Genomic DNA, 21,322 nt, shown 5'->3' on the forward strand with positions numbered 1-21,322 from the left:
GAGGCTAGCTCATTGAATGTATTCAAATCACAGATAGATAGATTTTTAACCAATAAGGGAATTAAGGGTTACGGGGAGCGGGCGGGTAAGTGGAGCTGAGTCCACGGCCAGATCAGCCATGATCTTGTTGAATGGCGGAGCAGGCTCGAGGGGCTAGATGGCCTACTCCTGTTCCTAATTCTTATGTCTTCATTTGGAAAGTGGCAATTAGTGAAGGTACGATCCCCACAGTTACAGGCCCCAAGCAACGCAGTGAAGTGAATTAACCATTTTATTACTGAGTGATCAGCAGGCCACCCACTGCACGGACCTGAGCATTAATCCCTCAGGAGCTGACACTCTTCTAAACTCTGGAGAATATCGGCCCAGTCTACTCAATCTCTCCTCATAGGACAATCCCCCCATCCCAGGAATCAGTCTGGTGAACATTTGTTGCACTTCCTCAATGGCAAGTATATCCTTCCTTAGGTCAGGAGATCGATACTGTACACAATACTCCAGGTGTGGTCGCACCAGGGCCCGATATAATTGCAGTCAGACATCTTTACTCTTATACTCAAATCCTCTTGTAATAAAGGCCAACATACCATTTGCTTTCCTAATCACTTGCTGTACCTGCATATTAACTTTCAGTGATTGGTGTACAAGGACACCCAGGTCCCTCTGAACACCAACATTTCCCAATCTCTCACCATTTAAAAAATACTTTTTCCTACCAAACTTCACATTTCTCCTCATTATATTCTATTTGCCATGTTCTTGCCCATTCACTTAGCCTGTCTATATCCTACACGGCAACCAGGTGGGCAGAGGAAACGTTACAAGGACACCCTCAAAGCCCCCCTGATAAAGTGTAACATTCCCACCGACACCTGGGAGTCCCAGGCCAAAGACCGCCCTAAGTGGAGGAAGTGCATCCGGGAGGGCGCTGAGCACCTCGAGTCTCGTTGCCGAGAGCATGCAGGAACCAAGCGCAGGCAGCAGAAGGAGCGTGCGGAAACCAGTCCCACCCTCCCCTTCCCTCAACCACTGTCTGTCCCACCTGTGACAGAGACTGTAATTCTCGTATTGGACTGTTCAGTCACCTGAGAACTCAGTTTTAGAGTGGAAGCAAGTCTTCCTCGATTCCGAGGGACTGCCTGTGATAATGACTATATCCTCTTGAAGCCTCTTTGCATCCTCCTCACAACTACATTCTCACCTAGCTTTGTATCATCAGCAAACTTGGATTATACAGGTTGAACCTCCCTTATCCAGAACCACCCCTCGTCCAGAACCACTCCCGGCCACCAGGTGGCGCATGCACAGAACTCCGACATGAACAAATTGAAGTCCTCCCTCGCTGCCGACTCCCGCAATCTCTGACCTGACCCCGTGATCCCCCTCCCCCCACAATCTCTCTGCCGCACTGCCAGCTCCAAGCCCAGCCAGCCCCGATATCCCCTTGCTCAGTACCTGTACCAGCCAATTTAACGTGACCACCCGTCATCCGGAAAAATTCCTTATCCGGAACAGGCCGGGTCCCCAGGGCTCCGGATAGGGAGGTTCAATCTGGATTACATTTGGTCCCCGCACCAAATCATTGCTATAGGTAAGGAGGCCAGAACGGTCCACACCCGGCGCTATACAATTGCAGAGAGTCAGACTGCGCAGTCGCTCACCTGCTTGTACGTTCTCTCCGCCACACACAGAACGAAGAAAAACATCCACATCAGGCAGAAGCGATCCAGCACGTTGATGATGACCAGGGCAATGAGCGGTCCGTCGGGTGTGGCTCCGCATGCCACGGTCAGGATCTCGGTGGCGGAGGACGAGGCCAGAGCCTCCAGGTCCTTGTGCTGGAACAGGCGGAACCCGAAGGGCAGCAGGGTGAGCACCGCAGTGACCAGGTAGCCCAGGATCCGGTAACCATGGTGCTGCTCGAAGGTACTGGCCTGCGGGCAACACACACTGAGTGAGGAGGGTGGTCCGAGAGAGACCGAGACCCTCCGACACAAAACATAGAGGGGAAATCCCATCATCCCCAGGGTCCACCCCTGTAACCTACGCCGTCCCCGATTCTCCCCCTCCCCGAGCCCCTCCCCCTCTCCTGAGCCTTTCCCCCTCCCACCTCCCCATCCAGCCCAAGCCCTTCCACCCCCACTGAGACTCCAGCCCTCCCCCATCCAGCCATTCCCCTCGCTCTCCCCCCCCCTCCCCCCATCGAGTCCTCCCCCTCCCCGAGCAGGAACGAGATTCCGAGCTGCTTTCCAGCTCCCGGCACTGCCCTGCGCCGGCTCCGTGTCGTGTCCGGAAACTCACCCGCTTCATGATCATTCCGCTGATCTCCAGAACTGACATCTCGAACTTTTTACACTCGTTCCCTTCCCAGATGATAGCGCTGACTCTCTCCGGGCTCGGGCTGCTGCTGTACAGCCAGTGCAGGTGGTTCTGAAATGTAATAAAAATAAATAACCAGTTCAAATTACAAAACAATGATCATCCTTTAAAGGAGGAAACGCAGAGATCACGGGGGGCTGGAGGGGGTTGCAGAGATAGGGAGGGGTGTAGGGGCTGGAGGGGGTTACAGAGATAGGGAGGGGTGTAGGGGGCTGGAGGGGGTTACAGAGATAGGGAGGGGTGTAGGGGCTGGACGGGGTTACAGAGATAGGGAGGGATGTAGGGGCTGGAGGAGGTTACAGAGATAGGGAGGGGTGTAGGGGCTGGACGGGGTTACAGAGATAGGGAGGGATGTAGGGGCTGGAGGAGGTTACAGAGATAGGGAGGGGTGTAGGGGCAGGAGGGGGTTACAGAGATAGGGAGGGATGTAGGGGCTGGAGGTGGTTACGGAGATAGGAAGGGGTGTAGGGGGCTGGAGGAGGTTACAGAGATAGGGAGGGGTGTAGGGGCTGGAAGGGGTTACAGAGATAGGGAGAGGTGTAGGGGCTGGAGGAGGTTACAGAGATAGGGAGGGGTGTAGGGGCTGGAAGGGGTTACAGAGATAGGGAGGGGTGTAGGGGCTGGAAGGGGTTACAGAGATAGGAAGGGGTGTAGGGGCTGGACGGGGTTACAGAGATAGGAAGGGGTGTAGGGGGCTGGAGGTGGTTACAGAGATAGGGAGGGGTGTAGGGGCTGGAGGTGGTTACAGAGATAGGGAGGGGTGTAGGGGCTGGAAGGGGTTACAGAGATAGGGAGGGGTGTAGGGGCTGGAGGAGGTTACAGAGATAGGGAGGGGTGTAGGGGCTGGAAGGGGTTACAGAGATAGGGAGGGGTGTAGGGGCTGGAAGGGGTTACAGAGATAGGGAGGGGTGTAGGGGCTGGAGGAGGTTACAGAGATAGGGAGGGGTGTAGGGGCTGGAAGGGGTTACAGAGATAGGGAGGGGTGTAGGGGCTGGAGGAGGTTACAGAGATAGGGAGGGGTGTAGGGGCTGGAAGGGGTTACAGAGATAGGGAGGGGTGTAGGGGCTGGAAGGGGTTACAGAGATAGGGAGGGGTGTAGGGGCTGGAAGGGGTTACAGAGATAGGGAGGGGTGTAGGGGCTGGAGGTGGTTACGGAGATAGGGAGGGGTGTAGGAGGCTGGAGGGGTTTACAGAGATAGGGAGGAAGGAGTGAGGCCACGGAGGGATATTGAAAGTCGAGGCACTGTCGGACCGGGAGCCGATGCAGCAACAGATGTTAAAAGCAGAAACCGGTTTGAGAACAAAAACCACAAAAGAGTGGAGATAGCACGACCCATGTCGATGAGAGAGCGAAAATGTTCATTTTACTGAGGGGGTCACTCAGGCCCTTACCTGCGAGTGAGCAGCAATTGGGGCGGGCACGGAGGGGAACTCCCTCTGTACAAACACCACTCAAACTGCCTCTCACTTTAGACAGTGTGCACACGGGCGTCCAATACTGAGACATGCAGCAGTCACTGTGTGTTCCAACGTCAGGACCCTCCCCCCATCCCAAGCCTCCCTCCACTCCTCCATCCGTCCCCACCATCTCCCCCCTGCCACTGGGTGTCAGTGAGGCTTTCTCGAGAGTGTTTAGAGGGCCTGGTATCCATCGGCCATAAACCTGCCCGGTGCAGAGATCGTAGAATCAGGCACTGGAGAGGGTACAGAGGAGATTTACGAGGATGTTGCCGGGACTGGAGAATTTTAGAGATGAGGAAAGATTGGATAGGCTGGGCTTGTTTTCATTGGAACAGAGGAGGCTGAGGAGAGATTTTATTGAGATGTATAAAATTATGAGGGGCCTGGATAGATGGGTAGGAAGGACCTGTTTCCCTTAGCAGAGGGGTCAACAACTAGGGGCCATAGATTTAAAGTAACTCGGGGGGGAAGTTTAGAGGGGATTTGAGGGGAAATGTCTTCACCCAGAGGGTGGTGGGGGTCTGGAACTCACGGCCTGAAAGGGTGGTAGAGGCAGAAACCCTCACCACATTTAAAAAGTACCTGGATGTGCACTTGAAGTGCCGTAACCTACAGGGCTACGGACCGAGAGCTGGAAAGTGGGATTAGGCTGGGTAGCTCTTGGTCGGCCGGTGTGGACACGATGGGCCGAATGGCCTCCTTCTGTGCTGTAAATTTCTATGATGAACACAGGGGCCCATTCAGCCCGCGCCAGCTCCGTGATTGATCATCACCCCCCGTGAAGCGGCTGGGAACCTTTTTAAGCTACGTTAAAGGCGCTAGATAAATGCAAGTGGTTGTTGCTGGACGAGCCAATGGGACGCTGGCCAATCAGCAAAGCCCACCTGCTGGTGCGGCTCCTCCTGGGACTCGCTCTTATGCAGCGCCACCCTGTGGATGCTCTCGCACTCGCACTCGCTCTCGCTGGTGTAGGATGAGTGGCAGCGCGGACTGTTGAGCAGGTCTTCCCACAGCATGTCCTCGGTCTCCGAGCCCTGCCGGCTACTCTCCGTGTCCTGGCGGGAGGCTCTGCCGCTCAGTGAGCCGAGGTTCACGTAGGATTTGGGGCCGTCCTGCAAGAGATGGAAGAAACAGAAATGTGTAAGATTTAGCGTACTGTCTGCGCTGCTCACGGTACACTGGGGAGACCAAGCGGAGATTGGGTGACTGCTTTGCGGAGCACCTCTGATCAGCCATGATCATACTGAATGGCTCGAAGGGCCGAATGGCCTACTGCTGCACCTATTTTCAATGTTTCTATGTAAGTGTGACCCCGAGCTTCCGGTCGCCTGTCACTTTAATTCCCCGCTGCACTCCCACTCTGACCTCTCCGACCTCGGCCTCCTACACTGTTCCAAGGAAGCCCAACGCAAGCTCGAGGAACAGCACCTCATCTTTCGTTTAGGCACCTTACAGCCTTCCGGACTCAACATCGAGTTCAACAATTTCAGACCATAAGCTCTGCCCCCGTTTTTTCCGGACAGCAGTTGTTGATCATTCTGCCATTCCCATTTACACCTCCTCCAGACTGTTTACTTGCCCCATTACCATCTCCTTTCATCTCGCACCATCACCCCTTTTGTCTCTCTAATCTCTCCTGCCCTCCACTCCATCACAGACCTTCCCTTTTGTTCCTTCCTCCCCTCCCCCCTTTCCCTGCCTTTGTACTTGCACAAAATCTGTTACATCTCGAACTTTTTCCAGTTCTAATGAAGTATAGTGAACAGTGAGGAGGAGAGGGATAGACTTCAGGAAGACACAGACAGGCTGGTGGGATGGGCGGACACGTGGCAGATGAAATTTAACGCAGAAAAGTGCAAAGTGATGCATTTTGGGAGGAAGAACGAGGAGAGACAATATAAACTAAAGGGTACAATCCTAAAGGGGGAGCATGAACAGAGACACCTGGGGGTATATGTGCACAAATTGTTGAAGGTTAAAAAAGCTTACGGGATCCTGGGCTTCATAAATAGAGGCAGAGAGTACAAAAGCAAGGAAGTTATGATGAACCTGTATAAAACACGGGATTGGCCTGAACTGGAGTATTGTGTCCAATTCTGGGCACGGCACTTTAGGAAGGATGTGACGGCCTTAGAGAGGGTGCAGAGAGATTTCCGAGAATGGTTCCAGGGATGAGGGACTTCAGTGATGTGGATAGACTGGAGAAGCTGGGGTTGTTCTCCTTGGAACAGAGAAGGTTGAGAGGAGATTTGATCGAGGTGTTCAAAATCATGAGGGGTCTGGACAGAGTAGATCGAGAGAAACTGTTCCCATTGGTGGAAGGGTCGGGAACCAGAGGACACAGATTTAAGGCGATTGACAAAAGAACCAAAGGCGACATGAGGAAAAACGTTTTTACGCAGCGAGTGGTTAGGATCTGGAATGCGCTGCCCGAGAGGGTGGTGGAGGCAGACTCAATCGTGGCTTTCAAAAGGGAATTGGATAAGTACCTGAAGGAATAAAATTGCAGGGGAAAGGGCGGGGGAGTGGGACTGGCTGAGGTGCTCTTGCAGGGAGCCGGCACGGGCTCGATGGGCCAAATGGCCTCCTTCTGTGCTGTAACCGTTCTGTGATAAATCATTGACCTGAAATGCTAACTCTTGTCCCCTCTCCACAGATACGGCCTGACCTGTTTTTATATAAAATGAGAGTCTGTCTTCTCCTGTGACAGAGACCAGTTAAATATGTTTGTGGCAGTGGTGGTCGAGGGATAAATAAGGAGCCGGGACTCGAGGAGAACTCCCTGCTCTTCTTCAAATCCGGTCCACAGGATTTAGTAACAGTGTAGAAAATGGCCCGTGCTCAGCGCTGCCTCCCACTGGCGGATTAACTGAAATGCACGGCAGCGCGGAGTGTCGGAGTCCTGGTCACGGACCAGGAGTTGGGAGTGGGAGTGGAGCGGGGTAACTGGTGCTGGACAGTACTGGGGGACAGGACTATTAAACAGCGGGGGAGACAGACCAAGTTTAGGAAGTGTTTGGGTTGGTGCAGCAGCTGGGAGTCCGGGAGATCAGAGCACACAGCGGGAAACTCCAGCTGGAATGTTCAGAAGCAGGAATCTCTCAATTTACTTCACGCCTTCAGCTGCCTGGGCCCCAAGCTCTGGAACTTCCTCCCTAAACCTCTCCCCACTCTCTCTCCTCCTTCAAGATGCTCCTTAAATCCGACCTCTCTGACCAAGGATCTGCCCTCGTATCTCCTGCTGTGGCTCAGTGTTTGTTCGAGAAGCACCTTGAGACGTTTTACTACGTTATAGGTGCTATATAAATGCAAGTTGGTGTTGTAGTTGGTCTATGCCGGGGTTTATGCTCCACACCAGCCCCCTCCCACCCCTCTCCAGCTCACCCCATCACCATATCCTTCTATTCCTTTCTCCCTCATGTGTTTATCCAGCTTCCCCTTAAATACATCGATACTATTCGCCTCAACCCCTCCCTGTGGCAGCGAGTTCCACATTCTCACCATTCTCTGGGTAAAGAAGTTTCTCCTGAATTCCCCATTGGGTCTATTAGTGACTGGCCTCTAGTTGTGCTCTTCCCCACAAGTGGAAACATTCTCTCTGTATCCACTCTATCAAAACCTTTCATCATTTTAAAGACCTCTATGAGGTCACCCCTCAGCCTTCTCTCAAAGAGCCCCAGTCTGTTCAGTTTTTCTGATGGTTGCAACCTCCCAGTTCTGATAACAGCCGTGTAAATCTTTACTTTAGCACTTCCTGCCCATCTCCAGGCACAACAGCTGGTCTCACTCGCTGACTCGAGGAGCACTTGATCCCAATAGGGTTCCTTCCCAGGGTAGTTTTGTCTCCTCCCTCCCTCCCTCCCTCCCACCCCCTTTCTCGGGCCGGGCTGAGGGGAAAAGGCTCACGCGTGACTGGGATTGAGTGTCTGTGCCCCAGCCCTGAGCCAGACCCGCTGATGGTCTGCGCACCTGATTCAGGGACGTGGATTCAATCTCTGAGTCCAGCAAACTATCAGAATCTCGCTTTAGGTTCTCCCATCTCGGAACTCGTTCCCCGCCCTGTAATTAGACGGGAAAGAGGTTACAGTAACGAAGGCAGAACTCGGTGAATTTCAGAGCATTGATTGCACAAATACATTTACATTTCCAACAGTGACAGACAGATAAAGCCCCCCGGGCTATCCAGCCTGTCCCACACAATTGCAATACCTTTAAAAAAAAATTAGTTCCTGGGATGTGGGCGTCGCTGGCAAGGCCGGCATTTATTTATTTATTTATTTATTTTTTTGGAAATTCGTAGCCAATCGTTCCAATTCTTTGTCAAATCACAAACGCCAGAGGTCACCTTGCACACGCCAAGGATCACTCTGCGCCAATGTTCTTAGCCAAAAGGCCTAGAGCCACTGCACCGTTCCTGGAAGTACTGCAATACCAGGTTCGTGCCATGGAGGTGGATGGGTCAAGCCACCCCACCCACCTCCCCAATTGCCATCCCTAATTGCCCCTCGAGAAGGTGGTGGTGAGCTGCCGCCTTGAGCCGCTGCAGTCCGTGTGGTGAAGGTGCTCCCACAGTGCTGTTAGGGAGGGAGTTCCAGGATTGTGACCCAGCGACGATGAAGGAACGGCCGATATATTTCCCAGTCAGGATGGTGTGTGACTGGGAGGGGAATGTGGAGGTGGTGGTGTTCCCATGCGCCTGCTGCCCTTGTCCTTCTAGGTGGTAGAGGTCGCGGGTTTGGGAGGTGCTGTCGAAGAAGCCTTGGCGAGTTTCGTGTATCACAATAGATACAACCTCACCCCAAATAAATGTGATCTCCTGGGCGAGGTGAAAAAACAGATTAAAAACCCATGCCAATCTAAGGGAAAAAAAATCTGGGAAATTCCTCTCCGACCCATCTAGGTGATCAAAACAGGTCCAAGAGATCACCCTTGCCCTGAATTCCCTGAAGGACCTCCCTTTTGTAAGAGGCTTGACAGGGTAGATGCAGGGAGGGTGTTTCCCCCGGGGCTGGGGAGTCTAAAACCAGGGGTCACGGTCTCAGGATAAGGGGTCGGCCATTTAGGACTGAGATGAGGAGGAATTTCTTCACTCAGAGGGTGGTGAATCTTTGGAATTCTCTGCCCCAGAGGGCTGTGAGGCTCAGTCGTTGAGTATATTCAAGGCGGAGATCGATAGATTTTTGGATATTAAGTGAATCAAGGGATATGGGGATAGGCAGGAAAGTGGAGTTGAGATCGAAGATCAGCCATGATCTTATTGAATGGCGGAGAGCAGGCTCGAGGGGCCGAATGGCCGACTCCTGCCCCTATTTCTTATGTTGTTATGATCTCCGCCCCAGCCAGTAACAGGCCCAGCTCTCGCTTGAGGGAATTAAACATCAATGAGCAGTGGCCGATTGATTCCGGGGGGTGGGAAGCTTTGAGTTGAGCAGAAATGTCTCCGGAGGTGCAGCTTTTAACGTCACGGAAATTAAATTACAGTAAGCGAGAGAGAATAAACCCTGTGGTTACCTCGGGAGTTTTGCCCTGTGCGCTTCTTCTGAGTCGCATTGTGTTGTTGCTCAGAGCGGCGGCCATGCTTTGCTGGGGCAGCGGCCTCCGAGATTGGCTCTCCGTATCCTCACTGGAATTCTCGTCCGAGTCCCGACGTGCTGCTCGGTGCTGAGCATCCTGCAAACACCACACAGCTTTCCAAACCAGCCCCCATTCTCGCACAAACCTCAGGGTGCAAACGCTCGGGTCAATCCCTGCCTCGCCCCACAACTGCAAGCTGATTTTTTTTAAACCCTTAAAATATTTGAAACTATGAGTGAGCAGGCAGCGCAAACTAACCCACACATCATTAACCAATTTACCAGTTAATGCGCACATCATTAACCAATCTACTAGTTAACCCACACATCATTAACCAATCTACCAGTTAATGCACACATCATTAACCAATCTACTAGTTAACCCACACATCATTAACCAATCTACCAGTTAATGCACACATCATTAACCAATCTACTAGTTAACCCACACATCATTAACCAATCTCCAGATTAGTCCTGTACTAGTAACCGATCTAGTAATCAGCCAATCGACAGGTAAGGCATCGAGGAATATGGAGAAGATGCTCCAGAAATGAAGTTAAGGTACAGACCGGCCATGATCTGATTGAATGGGGGCAGCAGGCTCGAGGGGCTGAATGGCCTCCTCCTGTTCCTGTGTAACAGGCTCGAGGGGCTGAATGGGCCTCCTCCTGTTCCCATGTAACAGGCTCGAGGGGCTGAATGGCCTCCTCCTGTTCCCATGTAACAGGCTCGAGGGGCTGAATGGCCTCCTGTTCCTGTGTAACAGGCTCGAGGGGCTGAATGGCCTCCTCCTGTTCCTGTGTAACAGGCTCGAGGGGCTGAATGGGCCTCCTCCTGTTCCTGTGTAACAGGCTCGAGGGGCTGAATGGCCTCCTCCTGTTCCTGTGTAACAGGCTCGAGGGGCTGAATGGCCTCCTCCTGTTCCTGATGTTCTAACCGTGCGCATCAAATCTTTCCAAAGACGGTGAGGAGACTCACTCTGCGAAGGTTGGAGCTTGGGCCCGTGGAGCACCGACCCAGCTTCCTCAACAGGTTCCTGGTCTGCGTCCCTCTGGGGGAAAGGAAAATACACTTCATTAAACATGTAAGCTTGAGGGAATAAAATGCAGCTACAGCATTCCCTGAATCTGGTAAGGATCTCTGGGGGGGGTGTGTCCCTGCGGGGGATCTCTGGGGGGGGGGGGGGGTGTCCCTGCGGGGGATCTCTGGGGGGGGGGGGGGGGTGTCCCTGCGGGGGATCACTGAGGGTGAGGGGGGATCTCTGGGGGGGGGGGGGTGTCCCTGCGGGGGATCTTGGGGGGGGGGTGTCCCTGCGGGGGATCTCTGGAGGGGGGGGGGTGTCCCTGCGGGGGATCTCTGGGGGGGGGGGGGGGGGGTGTCCCTGCGGGGGATCACTGAGGGTGAGGGGGGATCTCTGGGGGGGGGGGGGTGTCCCTGCGGGGGATCTTGGGGGGGGGGTGTCCCTGCGGGGGATCTCTGGAGGGGGGGGGGTGTCCCTGCGGGGGATCTCTGGGGGGATCTCTGGGGGGGGTGTCCCTGCGGGGGATCTCTGGGGGGGGGGGGGGGGGGGTGTCCCTGCGGGGGATCACTGAGGGTGAGGGGGGGGGTGTCCCTGCGGGGGATCTTTGGGGGGGGGGGGGGGGGGTGTCCCTGCGGGGGATCACTGAGGGTGAGGGGGGGGGTGTCCCTGCGGGGGATCACTGGGGGGGGGGGGGGGTGTCCCTGCGGGGGATCTCTGGGGGGGGGGGGGGGGGAGGATCTCGGCTCTTTGCACATCCCTGGAACAAAAATAAAATAAAACGGGGAAGGTGGCTCAACCGTGGCTAACAAGAGAAATTAAGGATAGTGTTAAATCCAAGGAAGAGGCATATACATTGGCCAAAAAAAGCAGCAAACCTGAGGATTGGGAGAAATTTAGAATTCAGCAGAGGAGGACAAAGGGTTTAATGAGGAGGGGGAAAATAGAGTATGAGAGGAAGCTTGCTGGGAACATAAAAACTGACTACAAAAGCTTCTATAAATATGTGAAGAGAAAAAGATTAGTGAAGACAAATGTAGGTCCCTTGCAGTCAGATTCAGGTGAATTTATAATGGGGAACAAAGAAATGTCAGACCAATTGAACAAATACTTTGGTTCTGTCTTCACGAAGGAAGACACAAATAACCTTCCGAATGTACTAGGGGACTGAGGGTCGAGTGAGAAGGAGGAACTGAAGGAAATCCTTATTAGGCGGGAAATTGTGTTAGGGAAATCGTGTTAGGGAAATCGATGGGATTGAAGGCCGATAAATCCCCGGGGCCTGATAGTCTGCATCCCAGAGTACTTAAGGAAGTGGCCCTAGAAATAGTGGATGCATTGGTGATCATTTTCCAACAGTCTATCGACTCTGGATCAGTTCCTAAAGACTGGAGGGTAGCTAATGTAACACCACTTTTTAAAAAGGGAGGGAGAGAGAAAACGGGTAATTATAGACCGGTTAGCCTGACATCAGTAGTGGGGAAAATGTTGGAATCAATTATTAAGGATGAAATAGCAGCGCATTTGGAAAGCAGTGACAGGATCGGGCCAAGTCAGCATGGATTTATGAAAGGGAAATCATGCTTGACGAATCTTCTGGAATTTTTTGAGGATGTAACTAGCAGAGTGGACAAGGGAGAACCAGTGGATGTGGTGTATTCTTACTTTCAAAAGGTCTCGCACAAGAGATTGGTGTGCAAAATCAAAGCGCATGGTATTGGGGGCAATGTACTGATGTGGATAGAGAACTAATTGGCAGACAGGAAGCAGAGAGTCGGGATAAACGGGTCCTTTTCATAATGGCAGGCAGTGACTAGTGGAGTGCCGCAGGGCTCAGTGCTGGGACCACAGCTCTTTACAATATACATTAACGATTTAGATGAAGGAATTGAGTGTAATATCTCCAAGTTTGCAGATGACACTAAACTGGGTGGCGGTGTGAGCTGTGAGGAAGATGCTAAGAAGCTGCAGGGTGACTTGGACAGGTTAGGTGAGTGGACAAATGCATGGCAGATGCAATATAATGTGGATAAATGTGAGGTTATCCATTTTGGGGGCAAAAACACGAAGGCAGATTATCTGAATGGCGGCAGATTAGGAAAAGGGGAGGTGCAACGAGACCTGGGTGTCGTGGTACATCAGTCATTGAAAGTTGGCATGCAGGTAGAGCAGGCGGTGAAGAAGGCAAATGGTATGTTGGCCTTCATAGCTAGGGGATTTGAGTATAGGAGCCTCAGCTGGAATATTGTGTTCAGTTTTGGTCTCCTAATCTGAGGAAGGACGTTCTTGCTATTGAGGGAGTGCAGCAAAGGTTCACCAGACTGATTCCAGGGATGGCTGGACTGTCATATGAGGAGAGACTGGATCAACTGGGCCTTTATTCACTGGAGTTTAGAAGGATGAGAGGGGATCTCATAGAAACGAACAAGATTCTGACGGGACTGGACAGGTTAGATGTGGGAATAATGTTCCCGATGTTGGGGAAGTCCAGAACCAGGGGTCACAGTCTAAGGATAAGGGATAGGCCATTTAGGACCGAGATGAGGAGAAACTTCTTCACCCAGAGAGTGGTGAACCTGTGGAATTTCCTGCCGCAGAGAGTTGTTGATGCCAGTTCATTGGATATATTCAAGAGGGAGTTAGATATGGCCCTTACAGCTAAAGGGATCAAGGGGTATGGAGAAAAAGCAGGAAAGGGGTACTGAGGTGAATGATCAGCCATGATCTCATTGAATGGCGGTGCAAGCTCGAAGGGCCGAATGGCCTGCTCCTGCACCTATTTTCTATGTTTCTACGTTAAGGAGAATAACCCCAGCTTCTCCAGTCTCCCCACATAACTGAAGTCCCTCATCCCCGGGACCATTCCAGTAAATCTCCTCTGCGCCCTCTCCAAGGCCTTGAAATCCTTCTTAAAGTGCGATGCCCAGAATTGGCCGCAATACGCCAGCTGGGGCCTATAAACGGTTTAGCGTAACTACCGTGCTTTGTGCTCTAAGCCTCTGTTTATAAAGCCAAGGATCCCGTGTGTGGATAACTGGACCAGTGCACAGTCATAACTCAGGGCCTATTCTAAAGCTGTACATTCATTATTTTTATATATTTTCATTATAAATTCCAATGTCAACATTCATAATGGGAACAATGTACCTGAACTGGTCACGTTGTAATTACACGCTCCTGCCAGTGGGGGGGTGGCGCTGCAGCACCACAGTTTGAGAGTCAATTACCATTAGGAATGTTGAGGGGTATTTATAATAAGAAATAAATTGACACGAAATTCGTTCATATTCATGATTTTTAATCTATTAAATTTGGGAATTACAGGAAGGTTTATGGACGTTAATTCTGCGCGTCACCAGGCAGGGTAAAGTTGTTTGTAAGGTCGCAAAGCTCACCTCCTGCGCCGGCCTCCGTTGGTGGGGGAAGCGGTGTGTCTCTGGGTCGAGACGATCTGGCAATGCACTGTCCCCAGCAGCAGCATCAGGACCATGGGGCTGACGATTTCACTGATGTACAAAACTGGCACCAGCAGATACAGGCCGATTGTGACCACTTGAAAACACAGAAAGACAGAGTCGGTGTCGCTCTCGACACAACAGCTGGGGGGGGGGGCGGGGGAGCGCAGTCGCGGCGGGAAGGGTGAATGTTCCAGAATGTTTTTGCAACGCACCTTCCAGGAAGTAGAGCAGCAGGAGCCATGTGAATGTTCCCAGGGAGGTGACCTGGATCCACCAGTGGCTGAAGAACGGGAAGAACAAGACGCGCACGATTCCCTTCCGCGTCAGCGAGGTCCACGGGCTTTCGGGCTTTGCTTTGATAAAGGTTGAACCTGGACAATGAAGACAAATGGTTAGAAAGGATGTAGAGGCAGCGGAGAAGGTGCAAAATCATCATCACACGGCCGACACAGAGAGCATAGGTCGCATGGCCTCCTTCTGTGCCATAACGATCCATCATTCTATGATAACAGCACTGAGAGGCTATATAAGGGGCGATTTGATAAAGGTGTTCAAAGCCACAAAGAGGTTGAAAGAAGGAAAGGAGGGGAAGGGAAGGGAAGGATGGAAGGAACAAAAAGAAAGAAAAAGACTTGCATTTATAGAGCAGCTTTAAAGACACCTCAAAGCACTTTACAGCCAAAGAAGTACTTTTGAAGAGCAGTCACTGTTGTAATGTGCGAATCGCAGCAGCCAATTTGTGCACAGCAAGCTCCCACAAACAGCAATGTGATAATAACCAGATAATCTGTTTTAGTGATGTTGATTGAGTGATAAATATAGGCCCCAGGACACCGGGAGATCTCCCCTGCTCTGCTTCGAAATAGTGCTCTTTATGTCCACCTGAGAGAGCAGACGGGGCCTTGTTTTAACATCTCATCCCAAAGTCGGCACCTCCGACAGTGCAGCACTCCCTCAGCACTGCACTGGGAGTGTCAGCCTGGATTTATGTGCTCAAGTCCCTGGAGTGGGACTTGAACCCACAACCTTCGGACTCAGAGGTAAGGGTGCTGCCCACTGAGTCACGGCTGATACTCTAAATAAGGAGAACCTGCTTCCGAGGATCGGGAACTAAAGGACACAGAAAACAATGGATTTTCGCAGCGAGTTGTTGTGATCGGGAACGCGCTGCCTGACAGGGCGGTGGGAGCAGATTCAATAGTGACTTTCAAACCGGGAATTGGATAAATAGGGGAAACATTCACAGGGTTGTGGGGAAAGAGCGGGGGGAGTGGGACTGATTGGATCGCTCCGTCACAGAGCCAGCACAGTGTGCTGTATCGTCCTATTCTAACTCTCAGGAAAACTGAAGAGGCTAGAGGACTTTTCTCTCGAAAAGAGATGGCTGAGAGGTGACATGATAGAAGTCTCCAAGGTTACAACAGGGTTTGAGAGAGTAAACGTAGAGACTTGTGGAGGAAGTTCAAATCTAGGGGCCATCAATATAGGCAGTCACTAATAAATCCAATGGGGAATTCAGGAGAAACTTCTTTCCCCAGAGAGCGGTGAGAATGTGGAACTCGCTGCCACAGGGAGGGGTTGAGGTGAATAGTATCGATGTGTTTAAGGGGAAGCTGGATAAACACATGAGGGAGAAAGGAATAGAAGGATATGGTGATGGGGTGGGAGGGGGCTGGTGTGGAGTGGTGGGCCCAATGGCCTGTTTCTGTGATGTACATTGTGTGTGATTATTTAATTTGCTGAGAATTGGGTTCCTAAAAAAAACAAACAAAATGTAACTGTTTTACGGCAGCAAAAGCTGAGCGAGATTAAAAAGGCCGAATGTGATTTCTTTTTATAAATGGAGAAAGCTCCCTCACTGCCCTCACCTCTGACAAGGTCGACATCGATCAGCTCCGACTTTATCCGGCCCGTCTTTTTCGGCTTGCTTCGTAGTCCCTGGGATTAAGCAAACATGTTTCGTTTAACAATGCTGCACCTCCTCCAACAGGCGTTCGAGCGCATGTGGTTCGGGGGGCTGCGCCTCACATGCTCTCTGCACACTGAGCCCCTCACGTGACCCGCTGACAGGCTCCACAATATTTCTAACACACCTGGGGATTCCTCGAGCACTGTGCTGCAGACTAAACAATTTAACAAACGGAGGCATGAATTTTATCGGGAACATTCAGTGGTGTTCCTATCCAAGTGACGATCGACAGGACGGTGTGCGGACCCCTGGGGCAGACACGGTCGGTGCAATCATGGTCACCAGGGTACCAGCCGCTGCCACAAACCTCCATCACAATATTTTCCAATTTGCAACAACTTACATTTATATAGCATCTTTAATGTAACTAAATGGTTCAAGGCGGGTTATTGTAGAACGGGCTCTACACTGATTGGTCCATGTCCGCGTTATCAGACATACTCTGACACCGAGACACGCAAGTAGAAATTAGCGCAGGTGACAAAATGCTTGGTCAAAGAGGTCGGTTTTAAGGAGTGTCTTAAAGGAGGAGAGAGAGGTTTAGGGAGGGAGTTCCAGAGCTTGGGGCCCAGGCAACAGAAGGCACGGCCACCGACGGTGGAGCGATTATAATCAGGGATGCTCAAGAGGGCAGAATGTCGATTGTCACTTGGATATGAACAACGCTGTATGCTCCCTATAGAATTGATGCTTCCGTTTATTAAATTGTTTAGTCTGCAGCTCAGTGCTCGAGGAATTCCCAGGCATGTTAGAAATGTGTGGAGCCTGGCAGCAGGCCACGTGGGGGGCTCAGTGCGGAGAGAGCATGTGAGGCACAGCCCCCCCAGAGCCGCAAACATCTCGGGGGGGGGGGGGGGGGGGGGGAGGGGGTTATGGGGCCGGAGGAGATTACAGAGATAGGTAGGGAGGGGCGAGGCCATGCCCTACACTGACCAGTTGGTACTCACTATACACGCAGATTAATCGAGACCCGCGACACACACACTGACCAATCCCTGCGAGCAAGGTGGTGTGCAATAAAGTATAATCGTTACTGGAAAGGATTGCTTTTTTTTAAAAAAAAACTTCAACCCTTTATTTATATTTTGACCCTGGGACCAGGAACGATAGCGGGTCTCCTCCCCGCGCCCCCAGTCTTCCTGACTTAGCAAAAGCAGATCTGTGAGATTGTTAATCAAGAATGGCGGGAGCCCTGGCCAACTGTGGCCATGCAGCGAGTTTAACAACCATGGGGACTCACTGACTGTGCTCGGTGGATTAATCACCGGGCACCCGAAGCACTGTGTCACAACCAGGAACACAGAAATTTACAGCGCAGAAGGAGGCCATTCCGGCCCATCGTGTCCGCGCCGGCCGACAAAGAGCCGCACGGCCCTCGGTCAGCAGCCCTGAAGGTTACACATAAACCTACAAACAATGACGGAAAGGTAAAGAGCACCCAGCCCACCCAGTCCGCCTCACACAACTGCGACACCCATTTTACTGAAACATTCTGCACTCCACCCCAACCGGAGCAAGTGATCTCCTGGGAGAGGCAAAACCAGATAAAAACCCAGGCCCATTGGGGGAAAAAAAATTTGGGAAAATTCCTCTCCGACCCATCCAGGCGATCGACACTAGTCCAGGAGATCACCCTGGCCGTATTCTATTCCCTGCAGTACTTACCATTATATCTTCACCATCCAACAAGAGGTTATCCAGTCTGATCCCAATTATCAGCTTGAGGTCTGTAACCCTGCAGGTTACTGCACTTTAAGTGCCCATCCAACCTTCTCTTAAAAGTGGTGAGGGTTTCTGCATCCACCACTCTTCCAGGCAGCGAGTTCCAGACCCCCACAACCCTCTGCGTAAAGAAGCCCCCCTCAAATCCCCTCTAAACCTTCCACCATCCACCTTAAAACTATGCCCCTCGTAATAGGCCCCTCCACCAATGGAAATAGACCCTTGCTATCCACCATGTCCAGGTCCTTCAATATTTTGTACATCTCAATGAGGTCTCCTCTCAACCTCTTCTGTTCCAGTGAGAACAAACCCAGCCTATCCAATCTGCCCTCATAACTAAGATTCTCCATTCCAGGCAGCATCCTCGTAAATCTCCTCTGCACCCTCTCTCCTGCAATCACGTCCTTCCTATAATACGGCGACCAGAACTGCACGCAGTACTCCAGCTGTGGCCTAACCAAAATATTATACAATTTAAGCATAACCTCCCTGCTCTTATATTCTCGGCCAATAAAGGCAAGCATTCCGTATGCCTTTTTAACCACCTTATCCACCTGGCCTGCTACTTTCAGGGATCTGTGGACAAACACTCCAAGGTCCCTTTGTTCATCTACACTATTAAGTGGCCTACCGCTGAATGTGTAAACCCTTTCCTCATCAGCCCTCCCAAAGTGCATTACCTCACACTTCTCTGAATTTAATTCCATTTGCCACTGCTCTGACCACCTGACCAGTAGATTGATATCCTCCTGCAACCCATGACTTTCCTCTTCATTATCAACCACACAGCCAATTTTAGTGTCGTCTGCAAACTTCTTAATCATACTCCCTATATTCAAATCTAAATCATTGATATATATCGCAAAAAGCAAGGGACCCAGTACTGAGCCCCGGGGAACCCCACTGGAAACATCCTTCCAGTCACAAACCACCCCCCTCCCCCAACCCCGAGCCACGCTGTGGGGAAAGCGAGTGTGACCTGGCTCTCAATCACAGGGCGAGCGAGAGGCTTGGTGCATTCTATCCAAGTGTTACACGGGTCACGTGGCCCACCTTAATCTCCGTCTGCTCGATCGACTTTTCCCAGATCTGCTGGTCGTATGCCCCGATCTGAAACAGTAAGAATTCCAATCAGGCAAATTGTTAGTTGGTGACCGATGGGTGGGCAGCTGTGTGTTGCAAGCAGCGCTGTATGGAAACGTGTGAATATTGCCTGGCTTTCAGTAACTCACCAATGAGAAACACTAAGTGCAGGGGGAGAGGGAGCGAGTGTGTGAGTGAGTGTCAGAGCGCGAGAGTGTGCATGCTTGAGTGAGAGCGTGTCTGTGCATGTGCAAGTTTGTGTGAGCAAGTGTGTGAGTGGAAAGTGAAAACAAAGAAACATCTTGTATCCACACTCCCCGAAAGTGAATTCCTGCTCAATACCCAGTTGTTCAACCACCACCCCGTGGCTTGTTACACGGCCTCTGCTATTTTTTACAAACCATCAAACGGCAGTCGATTAAAACAAATAAGGACCACAAAAGAGAGAACATGAAAAATATCTTAAACTAATATTTCACGCCGAATTAGAGTCACAAAGGCTGGAGCTAGCAGGAAAAACTGAACAGGCTGAGATTCTTTTTGCTGGAAGAGAGAAGGTTGAGGGTTGACCTGATAGATGTCTTTACAATTAAGAAGGGGTTCGATGCAGTAAACGTAGAGATGGTTCCGCTTGTGGGGGAAACCAGAATTAGAGACCATAAATATCAGTCACTAATAAACCCAATGGGGAAATCAGGAGAAACTTCTTTACCCAGAGAGTGGTGAGAATGTGGAACTCGCTGCCACAGGGAGGGGTTGAGGTGAATAGTATCGATGCATTTAAGGGGAAGCTGGATAAACACATGAGGGGGAAAGGTATAGAAGGATATGGTGATGGGGTGAGATGGAGATGGGTGGGAGGGGGCGAGAATAAACCCCGGCACGGAGCGGTGGGCCCAATGCCCCTCTGAATGCCAGGCTCTAGCTCTGTTGCCCCAGATGTTGGTACGAACCTTTCTCTGGTACCATGTGATGGCGTCAGTTGATTTCGAGGCCATTTGGTTCTCGATCACCAGCGTCTCATCTTACCTGGAAAAGGAGAATGGTGATAAGGCAGGAGGCGTGTCTGGGCCTCGGTCTCAGGCACAACGGGCAGTTTTCACCATCGCCAACAAACCTGAACCCCAAAAACCGAACTTACACAGAGCGATGTCAGAAGGGTAACACCTGGAACCCCGGGAATAGACAACACTGCACTCCTCTATCCCCCCAGTGACCCCAACCCCTCCCCCCGTAACCTCTCTTCCCCCCCATTGATCCCTCCCCCGTAACCTCTCTCCCCCCATTGACCCCTCTACCCGCCAGTGACCCTCTCCCCCTCCCCCCAGTGACCCCTCTCTCCCCCTTTCCCAGTGACCCCACTCTCCCCCTCCCCCAGTGACCCCACTCTCCCCCTCCCCCCAGTGACCCCACTCTCCCCCTCCCCCCAAGTGACCCCACTCTCCCCCTTCCCCCAGTGACCCCACTCTCCCCCCTCCCCAGTGACCCCACTCTCCCCCTCCGCCCCAGTGACCCCTCTCTCCCCCTCCCCCCAGTGACCCCTCTCTCCCCCCTCCCCAGTGACCCCACTCTCCCCCTCCCCCCCAGTGACCCCTCTCTCCCCTCCCCCAGTGACCCCTCTCTCCCCTCCCCCCAGTGACCCCACTCTCCCCCTTCTCCCCAGTGACCCCACTCTCCCCTTCCCCCAGTGACCCCACTCACCCCCTTCCCCCAGTGACCCACTCTCCCCCTTCCCCCCAGTGACCCCAATCTCCCCCTTCCCCCAGTGACCTCTCCCCCAGTGACCCCTCTCTCCCCCTCCCCCCAGTGACCCCACTCTCCCCCTTTCCCCAGTGACTCCACTCTCCCCCTTCCCCCAGTGACCCCACTCTCCCCTTCCCCCAGTGACCCCACTCTCCCCCTCCCCCCAGTGACCCCACTCTCCCCATTCCCCCAGTGACCTCTCCCCTTCCCCCAGTGACCTCTCCCCCCAGTGACGCCAATCTCCCCTTTCCCCCAGTGACCCCTCTCTCCCCCCAGTGACCCCTCTCTCCCCTCCCCCCAGTGACCCCTCTCTCCCCCCCAGTGACCCCTCTCTCCCCCTCCCCCCGTGACCCCACTCCCCCCCTCCCCCGTGACCCCACTCCCCCCCTCCCCCAGTGACCCCACTCACCCCTCCCCCCAGTGACCCCCCTCCCCCCAGTGACCCCCCTCCCCCCAGTGACCCCTCTCTCCCCCCCCCCAGTGACCCCTCTCTCCCCCTCCCCCCAGTGACCCCACTCTCCCCATTCCCCCAGTGACCTCTCCCCCAGTGACCCCAATCTCCCCTTTCCCCCAGTGACCCCTCTCTCCCCCCCAGTGACCCCTCTCTCCCCCCTCCCCCCGTGACCCCCCTCCCCCCTCCCCCGTGACCCCACTCACCCCCTCCCCCAGTGACCCCCCTCCCCCCAGTGACCCCTCTCTCCCCCCCAGTAACCCCTCTCTCCCCCTCCCCCCGTGACCCCACTCCCCCCCTCCCCGTGACCCCACTCCCCCCCTCCCCCGTGACCCCACTCACCCCCTCCCCCAGTGACCCCCCTCCCCCAGTGACCCCTCTCTCCCCCCCCCAGTGACCCCTCTCTCCCCCTCCCCCCAGTGACTCCACTCTCCCCCCCCCAGTGACCCCACTCTCCCCCTC

General features: G+C 52.9%; 1 protein-coding gene across 5 annotated transcripts in view; it reads right to left on the reverse strand.

Moving 5' to 3' along the window:
* Window positions 1-21,322, reverse strand: part of LOC139228090 (protein PHTF1-like) — a 38,877-nt gene that overhangs the window by 6,854 nt on the left and 10,701 nt on the right. For 3 of the 5 annotated variants that reach the window (XM_070859272.1, XM_070859271.1, XM_070859274.1), the window contains exons 2-12: window positions 19,620-19,695; window positions 18,637-18,693; window positions 15,761-15,830; window positions 14,105-14,263; window positions 13,830-13,986; window positions 10,395-10,467; window positions 9,352-9,510; window positions 7,810-7,899; window positions 4,725-4,952; window positions 2,302-2,430; window positions 1,662-1,934 (exon numbers count right to left, since the gene is read on the reverse strand). In XM_070859272.1, coding sequence (XP_070715373.1) covers window positions 1,662-1,934; window positions 2,302-2,430; window positions 4,725-4,952; window positions 7,810-7,899; window positions 9,352-9,510; window positions 10,395-10,467; window positions 13,830-13,986; window positions 14,105-14,263; window positions 15,761-15,830; window positions 18,637-18,693; window positions 19,620-19,664 — 1,440 coding nt within the window. In that variant the 5' untranslated portion in view covers window positions 19,665-19,695. Of the gene's footprint in view, window positions 1-1,661; window positions 1,935-2,301; window positions 2,431-4,724; window positions 4,953-7,809; window positions 7,900-9,351; window positions 9,511-10,394; window positions 10,468-13,829; window positions 13,987-14,104; window positions 14,264-15,760; window positions 15,831-18,636; window positions 18,694-19,619; window positions 19,696-21,322 lie in introns of those variants that run through there. The other 2 variants (XM_070859273.1, XM_070859275.1) reach the window with 2 other exon arrangements.

The sequence above is a fragment of the Pristiophorus japonicus genome, chromosome 17 (assembly GCF_044704955.1).
Source record: "Pristiophorus japonicus isolate sPriJap1 chromosome 17, sPriJap1.hap1, whole genome shotgun sequence".
NCBI lineage: Eukaryota > Metazoa > Chordata > Chondrichthyes > Pristiophoridae > Pristiophorus > Pristiophorus japonicus.